Genomic DNA, 11,910 nt, shown 5'->3' with positions numbered 1-11,910 from the left:
AGAACAAAAGGAATTTTCAGATGGAGATGGCCATGGATTGGTACTATCTCCCCTTCAGCTTCTAAGGAGGTAGCATGACTATTACTTCTTCACTTCACCTCATTAAATGACAGCATAGGGTATGTATGGTATATGGTAGAAATTCAAATGTTGACGGTTAACAAATAAAACTTTGACTATTAATTGAAACTCTGGAAAATATGATTCACAGAAAAATAATTTAAACCAACCACAAGAATGCATACAAAGGTATAAAATTTAAAAGAAAATTAGGACCTCCTCTCAATGAGATCCATAACCATTCAAAAGAGATCAGCCCACCAACCCATATAAGAAAACCAAGTCGATGAAGGAGCTATTTTGCCAAGATTATGATATGAGGTTGGACAGTTAGCTCATTGAGTTAGTCCATCAGAAAGTTTCTCTTAGAAGAAACAATGCACTGGTCCTAGAGTTAAATAAATAGAGGAAAGACAGAATGGATTGTATTTGGTAAATTTTGCAGCATTTTAACTTATCCCAAACTTTTCAACATGAATATTCCCCCTGTGATACCATATGCCTACAAATTATGGCACACTATAATTTCCAAAGAATTAAAATTGCAGGTAATGCAAAATGCAGTGGAAATATACTTGGTGGATTTAAGTAGGCTATTGCACAAAATAATTTTAATTATATGTCAAAGAAAAATATTTTTTATTTGCAAGCCTTCTATTCAGCTATCCCTAAGACATTAATATTTTGTACCCACCAGCACATTAGTACTAGCATCTATTTCTTTTAGTAAAACCCTGAAAGCTTAACAGTATAAGGAGACCAAAAAACAGTGTTATGAACATTTTACCTCTCTATTGTATTAAAGGGATAATAAATAAAAAGTAGCACTAGGGTATACTGAGCAAAACAAATATGGAAGCAAAGTAATCCAATTTTTTTCTCATCTTTCCACTATACTCCCCTAGATATATTAAAGTTTCAAGTATAGGGCATTATATCTTCCTTAACATATGTCTTCTACAAGTCCAAAAGGAAGCCTGTCATATAGAGAACAAGTTTGACATTATTTTAGTTAGCAGAAACAAAATAAATTCTGTCTCACTCAAAATTTCTGGTTAGGCTAAGGCACTCTACTCTGAAATGTCCAGAAAACATGCAAAAATATACCATCAGTTCCATAAAAGGCAGCTCCATTTAAAATTTAGGGAAAGGAAGTTTGAGTTTATCCAATATAACTCACAAACCTGAAAATGTCTCTTAAACACTGGGCGTGTTCAGATGGTTGATCTGAGATATGAGTACAAGATTCTATTTGTAGGTAAATTCTGTCTCAGTTGTCTTAATAAATAGGGCTTTTGAGATATAGTTCTTACCAAAAGGAATGCCTGACTCAAGCAAAGAAAAAGAGTCATGGTATTAGGGACCTGCAAATTCACTCTATTCCCCAAAAGTAAAATTACTCCAGTCTCTCTTTCATCTTGTAATTTCTTTCTTTGATCTCACAAATTCCAAAAAAACCACTTGTGAAATAACTCCATTACCATTATAAGAGAAAACATTAAAGCAAATGCAAAAAACAATTTTCACACTTGGTACAAAAGAAATCTATGTAACACATTGGAAATAAAACATCCAAAACGTCCCATGACCCTTAAATGAAAAAAGGAAAGGAACTCAACCGCTAATCTGTACAATGTATTCTGAATAATGGGAGGAGGCTTCTGGACCAAATCATCATATTAAAAAGAAAATACACACCAGCTCTGCTTCTTATAGTAAATGTATTATTTCGTTTAACTTCAAGTAATATTTCCCCCAACAAATGCTGATACATGAAACTAACAGGGTTAAATTCTCTATTTCCACTTCCTCTGTATAAAGTCAACAAAATAAAATGACTAAAGTAATAAATGCAGAATGGTGTCCCCCTCCTTACCCCTCCCTGCAAATTCATACCATATCCAGTTCAATTTCAAAGATGACACAGAACAAAATAAAACAAAAAATGTTAGAAGTTACATTCACTTAATTGGCACTTCCTCTAATTCCCATGATAGCCTTTTAAAAAACACAGACTCAGCAGCTTTTGCCTGCATCGATTTTTCTATTTGTGATGAACATTTTTACTCCTTTTGACTCAGAGGAAGTCACAGAATACACAATACATAAATCCCACAAACATATTTTTTGAAACTTAAAGGAACCATCAGTTGGCTCCTAGACTTCACATTTCTAATAACCTATGTGACAATGATTAGAATTTACAAATTTAAAAAATTAAATATTACGCAGTTATTTTTTTCAAAGTAGCAGATTTTAAACCTCAAAAGGAAAACACTGTAACTAAGCTTATGGTCAAATATTCATTGATAAATAATGGTTTCTCATTTTTTTAAATACATATGAACATGGTTGTGCTTATTCTTTCCAAGTGCAGCCTGTCCATAAAAAGGGTTTAAGACACACTCTTCATTCAAGCACAAACTGCATTCAGTAGAAAAAAAAAAATCAAAGAAAATTAGCATGTAACTCTCACCACCACCAAACTAAAATACAATAAAATTAAAGGATAAAAAAGTAAAAAATAATCACATCTATGAAAAAGATGTGACCTATCAAACAATTAATTATAATAAAGGTAAAGGAATTTTTTTTTATTTTCAAAAGTAAACTTTATAAGTTACTGCAAGCTATTGTAAAGAGAATGTATGCTCAATAAGGCAAATGTGTCATGTTTTTTACAAGTTGGGGAAGCAGGAAAAACAAAAAACTAAATCCATCCTCCCCCACTCTCCCCCAAACCCCCCAAAAAGAGAAAAAAATTCAAGAATGGCCTAGAATTTATGAGACAGGTCTCAGAAGAATAATCACATCCTAAAATTGATATACTTCCCAATCCCAAAGTGACTTTCTCTTAAAAGATATTTTATCTACATTCCTCACAAAAAGTAATTGTACCACTAGACTGAGAATGTCAAATGTACTCTTACAATTGAGGCGACAAGAACTCATCCTGTAAAACTATTTGAACAACTTGTAACTGGAGGGTAAAAATTCAAAAGAAGCCATACGAATGAATTCTAACTAAAACCCTATTCACTTCTGAGCCCCCACAAGATACTTTAATATAAAACAAAAACAGTAAAACCATTTGCCAAGATCTACTCCAGAATAAAGAGTGCGAGGACATCAGGCAATCAAATTCATGTCAGATCTCTCAGCATGTGAAGACAAAGGCATTTCCATGGAAATGAGAAGCCAGTATTTGGCAGTTATAAAAGTGACTCAGGGTTAGATTCTTCTGTAGTAATTTGGCATCTTCTGCTGAAGGTGAATTGCTTTTGTGGCTTATCTCTCCCTGGGTAGATAGAAGTAGGATATTGATAGTTTCCACAGATAGGTAAGACCTATTAACAAATCACCGAATATGAAAACACATTGTGTTCTTATGAATGTTGTCAGTGTTCCTAAACCAGCTTCTCTATTTTAAAATCAAGCCAAGACAAAAACATAACCTATATGAACCAAAAAAGCATGGACTTATGAAGTTGAAATCACTTGGAACATTATGCTGGTCTAATGTACACTGTTTAACCAAAAAGGTCACCTGGTCCTCCCCTCCCCCATAAAATACATGTATAATGATAAATGGGAGTGAGATGGACAGGAATTATAGGAGTCCAGATTATATATGCTTCAACCTTGTCATCCATGTACCACATACATTTAGTCTCCATTTCTGTCAAGTGGATAAGTTTAGTTCTATGGTGATGGTTGGAGTATTTACAAGCATCTTATTTACAGTACTTCTGTAGATTGCAGGCCAATTTTCTCTTCTTCCACTTCTAGTCAATCTGAGCTTGGTTTTCTTAATGAAAAGGGCAGAATCTTAAAGTGGTTACTCAACTGGTTTACCTGTGGAAAACAAAAAACATGATATGAGACACTGACAACTAAGTACTTTATTTCTAAAAATTTACAAAGAATCTGCCCTCTGAAGACATGAATTGCACCTTTCTTCAATTATCAAAGTTCTTGAAAGAGACCTGGACTTGAACCTAGTTTTAAGTTACACAATTATTCTCTTAGGTCCTAAATTGCATACTGCCCCCTTCTTTTAGTAGAAATTAGAAGAGGTGATAAGAGCCAAATTACTAATTGACCAAGTGGAAATACAATGATGAGACTGAAATACTACTAAGACTCTACAAAAGGTATCTGACCCTGTATCTACCACTGTTATTCCACAGGAATGCCTTATCAACCTCATCATTGTATTTCTACTTGGTCAGTTAGTAGTTTAGTTTGCCCCAAAGTCCATGAGATCAGAAAAGATCCCAGGCTAAAATTCATTCTCTAAAACCCCCTGACCTAAAATTAGAGGAGGAGATTGACCTAAGGAAAGTAGAGAATACTCTATTTCCTATAACATTCCCAGGTGACCATCCTTGATGCTTAAAAAATGGTCTAGGGCCAGCTCCAAGAATTTTTCAAGACAAACAGACCAGATAATTTTAGGAACCACTGATAAGTAGGAAACAATTTATTTCTATGCCAATCAACTGAAGCTTTACATAATTATATATGTGTGTGTGTGTATATTTATATCTATATGTAGACACAGATACACACACACACACACACACACACACACCTATACGTAGATATAGATACACACACAGTCTTCCTTACTCTAGGCCCAATGTGCTATCTACCGTATCATGTAGCTAATTAAGTACTGATCTACTTGAAAATACATTTTAAAATTTATTTATTGTAAACATTTTAGGCCCTAAGCTATGTTTTAGTCAGATTTACAGTAGTTCCCTACAAAAACATTTTTATATATTTGTGCAACTCCAAGTGAAAGCTAGTTTCAAGAGGCTAATTAATTAGGATTACTATAATATGAATATAACTACCCCATAATTAGCCTCTTTTGTAAATTTAGATATATTTTGCTTCTTCATTGAAGAACATATATAGTATTTCACATACCTTTAACACTAGTGTTTTACTAAACTCAACACTTGAAGTTCAACCTAAATTTTCCCTGAAAAGTCAGTCATTAAACTGAAACTCTAAATTAAACATTTTTTAAAATATCTCAATGACTCCACTGAAATCACACTCCACCAGAAACCTTGAAATGAAATCAGTCAACAAGAATTTATTAACCACTTACTGTGCGCCTGGCCTTTTGCTGGACAAAGGGGATATAACAAAAAGCAAAAATAAGGTCCCTACCCTCAAGAATCTCACATTTTAACAGGAAAAAGAACATGGAAAACATCTATGTACATGTAAAATACATATATAGTATAACAGGGGTAATCTCCAAAAGAAGGCATTGGAGGGGGGCGGGGAGGGGAGGTTGGTGGAGAAGAACCTAGGAAATGCCCCTTGCAGAAGGTGCTAAAGAACTGTAAGAATGGACAAAAGGCAAAGGATCACTGGAAGATCCATAGAATTCCCTGATAACTAAAAGATAATGCACTCCCCCACAAATGGACCCATTAGCTTGAAACCCCACTCAAAGAGGGGTAAAGCAGGTAGCATTTCTGTTCTAACACTTGTTTGTAGCAGAGCTTGAAAACAGCAACGGCAGGGGGAAGAAAAGAGAAATGCCTCTACATTTTCCAGCAAAATTTCTATTGAAAATCAGAAGTACTATTTCCTCATAAGAATTTTTGATGTAGCTTTAAAAAAATCAATTCCAATTGCTATGACAACTAAATACTTCAAAGACTGATACTCTGTCAGGGGATGGGAGGGGAGTGAGGTGACAGAAGGGAGGGCTGACTGGGGAACAGGGCAACCAGAATATACGCCATCTTGGAGTGGGGGGGAGGGTAGAAATGGGGAGAAAATTTGTAATTCAAACTCTTGTGAAAATCAATGCTGAAAACTAAATATATTCAAAGACTGATACTCTGTCAGGGCTAAGTCTATGGTAAATGGACATACATTCTGACACTAAGACAGCCTCAAAGTTAATTCAGGGTGGCAGGGTTGCATGTGAACCAAAGGTATAGCTTTCAACAGTTACTTCCATATGACAAAGTAGGGTATTAATGGAAGATAAAGCTAACTGGCCTATGACATTTAAAGAATTTCAGATGAGGCTTTATTGTACCTCTCTACTGCTCATATGCACCTCTATGTAAGTATTCTTTTTCTAAATAAATTTTTTAGGGGGCGGAGCCAAGATGGCAGCTGGAAAGCAGGGGCTAGTGTGAGCTCCCCGCCAAGTCCCTCCAAAAACCTATAAAAAATGGCTCTGAACCAATTCTAGAACTGCAGAACCCACAAAATAGCAGAGGGAAACAGGGCTCCAGCCCAGGACAGCCTGGATGGTCTTTGGGCGAGGTCTATCCCACATGGAGCTGGGAATGGAGCGGAGCAGAGCAGAGCCCAGCGTGGGCGGCACGGATCAACCAGACCAGGAGCCGGGCAGAGCGTGCCCTAGTGCTCTGAATCAGTGAGCTGCAGCAGTTACCAGACTTCTTAACCCACAAACACCAAAGACAACAGAGAAGGTTAGTGGGAAAAGCTGGTGGGGACAGAGTGAAAAAAGGAGTTCGAGGTTCGGCCACCACCCCCGGGGCAGCAGAGGTGGGGCAGCTACAGAACTACAGGTGCAGTTGCTTCTGGCCCCAGGCCCACCTGGTGGCAGGAATTAAGTGGCAGGATCCGAGCACAAATGCAGAGCCTGCATAGATTTGAGTCACAGTCTGGGTTGGTGGTTCTTGGGGGAGGAGGAACACTGGTGTGGCAGAGCTGGCGCATCCCCCCAAGCTTGGAACATAGTTCTCTTAACTCTACAAGCAGTCATACCCCGCTGAAAAACTCAAGGGCCAAGTTAGTTGGCTGGGAACATGGCCAGGCAGCAAAAACGCACCAAGATTCAGTCTCAGACTTTGGATTCTTTCTTTGGTGACAAAGAAGACCAAAACATACAGCCAGAAGAAGTCAACAAAGTCAAAGAGCCTACACCAAAAGCCTCCAAGAAAAACATAAACTGGTCTCAGGCCATGAAGAGCTGAAAAAGGATTTGGACAAGCAAGTTAGAGAAGTAGAGGAAAAATTGGGCAGAGAAATGAGAAGGATGTGAGAAAACCATGAAAAACAAGTCAATGACTTGCTAAAGGAGACCCAAAAAAATACTGAAAAATATACTGAAGAAAACTACACCTTAAATATAGACTAACTCAAGTGGCAAAAGAGCTCCAAAAAGCCAATGAGGAGAAGAATGCCTTGAAAGGCAGAATTAGCCAAATGGAAAAGGAGGTCCAAAAGACCACTGAAGAAAATACTACCTTAAAAATTAGATTGGAGCAAGTGGAAGCTAGTGACTTGATGAGAAATCAAGATATTATAAAACAGAACCAAAGGAATGAAAAAATGGAAGACAATGTGAAATATCTCATTGGAAAAACCACTGACCTGGAAAACAGATCCAGGAGAGAGAATTTTAAAATTATTGGACTACCTGAAAGCCATGATCAAAAAAAGAGCCTAGATATCGTCTTTCAAGAAATTATCAAGGAAAACTGCCCTGATATTCTAGAGCCACAGGGCAAAATAGAAATTGAAAGAATCCACCCATAGCCTCCTCAAACAGATCCCAAAAAGAAATCTCCTAGGAATATTGTCACCAAATTCCAGAGCTCCCAGATCAAGGAGAAAATACTGCAAGCAGCCAGAAAGAAATAATTTGAGGATTGTGGAAACATAATCAGAATAACCCTAGATCTAGCAGCTTCTACATTAAGAGATCGAAGGGCTTGGAATATGATATTCCGGAGGTCAATGGAGCTAGGATTAAAACCAAGAATCACCTACCCAGCAAAACTGAGTATCATGCTCTAAGGCAAAATATGGAGTTTCAATAAAATAGAGGACTTTCAAACTTTCTCAGTTTAAAGACCAGAGCTGAATAGAAAATTTGACTTTCAAACACAAGAATCAAGAGAAGCATAAAAAGGTAATCAAGAAAGAGAACAAGAAAAAGAAATTGCAAGGGACTTACTAAAGTTGAACTATTTTGTTTACATTCCTACATGGAAAGATGATGTGTATGATTCATGAGACCTCAGTATTAGGGTAGCTGAAGGGAATATGCATATAGATAGATAGATAGATAGATAGATAGATAGATAGATAGATATAGATAGATATATATAGATATGTTTATGTATATATATGTGAGTGTGTATGTATGTATATATGTATGTGTGTATATATATATAGCGAGAGAGAGAGAAAGAGAGCGCGGGCACAGGGTGAGTTGAAGATGAAGGGAAGATATCTAAAAGGAATAAAATCAAATTAAGGGATGAGAGAGGAATATATTGAGAGAGGGAGATAGGGAGAGATAGAATGGGGTAAATTATCTCGCATAAAAGTGGCAAGAAAAAGCAGTTCTGTAGGAAGAGAAGAGAAGGCAGGTGAGGGGGGAATGAGTGAATCTTGTTCTCATCAGATTTGACCTGAGGAGGGAATACCATACATACTCAATTGGGTATCTTACCCCACAGGAAAGAAGGAGGAAGAAGATAAAAAAAGGGGGGATGATAGAAGGGAGGGCAGATGGGGGTGGAGATAATCAAAAACAAACACTTTCGAAAGGAGACAGGGTCAAAGGAGAAAATTCAATAAAGGGGGATAGGTTAGGAAGGCGCAAAATATAGTTAGTCTTTCACAACATGAGTATTGTGGAAGGGTTATACATAATGATACACATGTGGCCTATGTTGAATTGCTTGACTTCTTAGAGAGGGTGGGTGGGAAGGGAAGAGGGGAGAGAATTTGGAACTCAAAGTTTTAAAAACAGATGTTCAAAAACAAAAACAAAAAAGTTTTTGCATGCAACTAGAAAATAAGATACACAGGCAATGGGGCATAGAAATTTATCTTACCCTACAAGAAAGGAAGGGAAAAGGGGATGGGAGGGGAGTGAGGTGACAGAAGGGAGGGCTGACTGGGGAACAGGGCAACCAGAATATACGCCATCTTGGAGTGGGGGGGAGGGTAGAAATGGGGAGAAAATTTGTAATTCAAACTCTTGTGAAAATCAATGCTGAAAACTAAATATATTAAATTTTAAAAAATGAAAAAAAAATATTTTTTTTTAAAGTATAACCAAATCTCCCAAAAGATCACTCACCACTTGTATTCCATAATGGACATGTGCCAAAGTAAAAATAATGCTTAGTAAGTACAGAAGAATGGGTTCCACATGAGGAGGTAATTGTAAGCACACCAAAAGAACGACAAGGGCCAATGGTACAAGGAACAAATTCAAACTTTGGCATCTTGTGTTGCTCATCTGACACACGATAAGGCGACACTTAAAAGAGAGGAGAAAAACACTTCAATTAGACATGTACTTCTGATTCTAATCACCAAAATATGGAATATTGCCTGAACATGCATTTTTATGTTATTTAGTATCTAAAAAGGGAAAAAGGTATTTTCTCCAGAACACAGCCTGATTTTCACTAGTTTTATGGTTGCTTTGTTTTGTTATTCCAGTTATTTCCTCATATAGCCCTTCACCATTGAAACTTTCCTGGAAAGAAAGCAAAGAAAATCCCCAAACCCAACCTCCTGCAACTGATAACAGCAACAATGTCTAAAGTATACATTTCATTTCATATCCATATTTTCACTTCTCTTTTGAGAGGAAGGAGGTACAGTGGATGAATTCTATAGATGATGCATATTCCAAACGCTTTAAGAGTTTGGGGAAATGGAACTTGGGTTAAGTCAACCTCTTCCAGAGGACCATGGAGTAAAAGTTAGAGAGGACCTCAGAGATCACTTAGTCTAATTCCTTCATTTTTTGGAAGAGGAAACTAATAACCAGAAGGGTTAAGTGCCTTGTTCAAGGACACACAAGTTGTTAAGTGGCAGAGAATCCAAATCTAGCTCTTTTCTCACTGCCTTATGCTACTTTCATTCTCTTACAAAACATCCAATTATGTGGCATGTTTCAAGTCATTACTAATGAAGAGACATAATTACTGTATAGCCTGCAGATTCTAGTCTACCGTTATTTTTAATAAAGAAATTAGAGGTTTAAAACAACCACAAGTTATACTCCCAAAGAACCACTGTTTCATATTCTCAATATCACTGTAATTATAAGCAAAAAATTCCATGGATCATGAGGTTCTTTTTGCTAATCACAAGAACTCTAATCTAGAAATTGAATTGCTCTATCATGACTTGAAAAAAAAAAGACCAAGGAGAAAATGATACATAGATAAAACTACTGAATTTAAGACTTAAGTTAGAAATCATATAATACAAGGAAGTTTCTCCTATAAGAGAGAAGAAAATAGGAAGAACTACAGAAAAGAGTACCACTTAAGAGTTATATAACTTCAAACATGTAAATTCACCTCTCTAGAGGTGATCTAGAGATCATATCAAATGACCTCTAAGCTTCCTTCTAGTAATAACATCCTATGGCTTGGTCTGTGTTGTTCCAAAAGATAAAACTAAGTGGCAGCTCTAAGGAGACAGATTTCAGCTCAAAATAACAAAGAATTTTCCTATAGATATTTACCCATTTACTTTAATTTTCATATTTTTGACAAACATATTTATAGCAATCCCACATAATTTTTTAAAAAGTCTTTCACATTCATTCTGATCTGCTCTTTTTCATTCTTAATTGTAGTATCTGATTTTCCCAGAATCTTTAAAACAAGATTTGTTAATGATTTACCAGTGTTATTGTCCTTTAAAAAAAAACAAACAACCCTCTCTTTTATCACTTCATTGTTCTTATTTTTAATTTGTTAATTTCTGATTTGGTTGTGATTATTTCCTTTGTTCTATTTTTTTGTAGTGTGTTCCTTTGTTCCTTTTCTAATCACTTTAAATACTGGTTCTTTTTTTCTTTCTTTTTTTTTTTTGGAGAGGAGAAGGAAAGACAATTGGGGTTAAGTGGCTTGCCCAAGGTCACACAGCTAGTAAGTGTGTCAAGTGTCTGAGGTTGGATTTGAACTCAGGTCCTCCTGCACAGCCCGTGCTCTATTCACTGTGCCATCTAGCTGCCCCACTTTTTCTTTCATTAATATAAATCAGAGCTATAGCTGTACCTATGAAAACTGCTTTGCTTACATCTCAAATCTTTTTGCAGCATTTGTTATGTTTTTTGCTCTCTGCTAGATAATTTGTTATTTTTATTTCTTCTAAACAAATGATTTTTAGTTTTCATATAATTATATGCTTCAAATTATTTTATTGTTTATAATTGTATTGCATCATTACCTATTAACATAAAATTTGTCTTTTAAAAATTTATCTAGGGTTTCTTTGTAACCAAGTACATGCTGAATTTTTGTGACTGTTCAATGTTCATTCCCTGTTTTTTTCCATTAAGTTGGGGAGGATTTTCTAGTAGGAAAGGGCAGGCACAACAGTGGGCCCAGGAAAATATGGCTTCAAGAAGATGATAACAAGGAGAAGTAGAAGATCGGTAAAAAGCTCAACTCATTTCCCTTTTCTCTTCCTCACTATATACAACCCAAACAGCATAATATTATGTATTTATTTTAGGGCTTCTCTATTAATATATAGAGCAACCAGAGAAAGCATGTTGCAACTAGATCAATAAACCAAGAAAACTGTATCTGCTGAAACACCGGTCTGTAATCATATATGTTAAAATAAGTTTTTAACCTAATAAATAGAAGAGTATATAAACATGAACACAAATATAATTCTACCACAAAAATCTACAAATAATTCTACACAACAAAAGTTGTCTGACAACTTCAAACCAAAACATTCATAATTAAGCATGAACAGATTAGTTAACATTCAATAACATTAGCTAATATTTATTATTGTTTCAAGGTCTGTAAAACATTTTATATGTTATCTCATTAGATG

General features: G+C 35.9%; 1 protein-coding gene across 1 annotated transcript in view; it reads right to left on the bottom strand.

Annotated features, from left to right (window-relative positions):
* Positions 1-2,084: 2,084 nt before the first annotated feature.
* The window catches only part of SELENOI (selenoprotein I), a 51,126-nt gene continuing 41,300 nt past the window's right edge, over positions 2,085-11,910 (bottom strand). The window contains exons 9-10 of the mRNA XM_036748375.1: positions 9,170-9,352; positions 2,085-3,915 (exon numbers count right to left, since the gene is read on the bottom strand). Of these exons, the coding sequence (XP_036604270.1) occupies positions 3,850-3,915; positions 9,170-9,352 (249 nt within the window). The 3' untranslated portion in view covers positions 2,085-3,849. The remainder of the gene's footprint in view (positions 3,916-9,169; positions 9,353-11,910) is intronic.

This window comes from Trichosurus vulpecula, chromosome 3, assembly GCF_011100635.1.
Source record: "Trichosurus vulpecula isolate mTriVul1 chromosome 3, mTriVul1.pri, whole genome shotgun sequence".
NCBI lineage: Eukaryota > Metazoa > Chordata > Mammalia > Diprotodontia > Phalangeridae > Trichosurus > Trichosurus vulpecula.
Note: the sequence above shows the minus strand (reverse complement) of the source record. Positions and strands in the feature narration are given on the sequence as shown.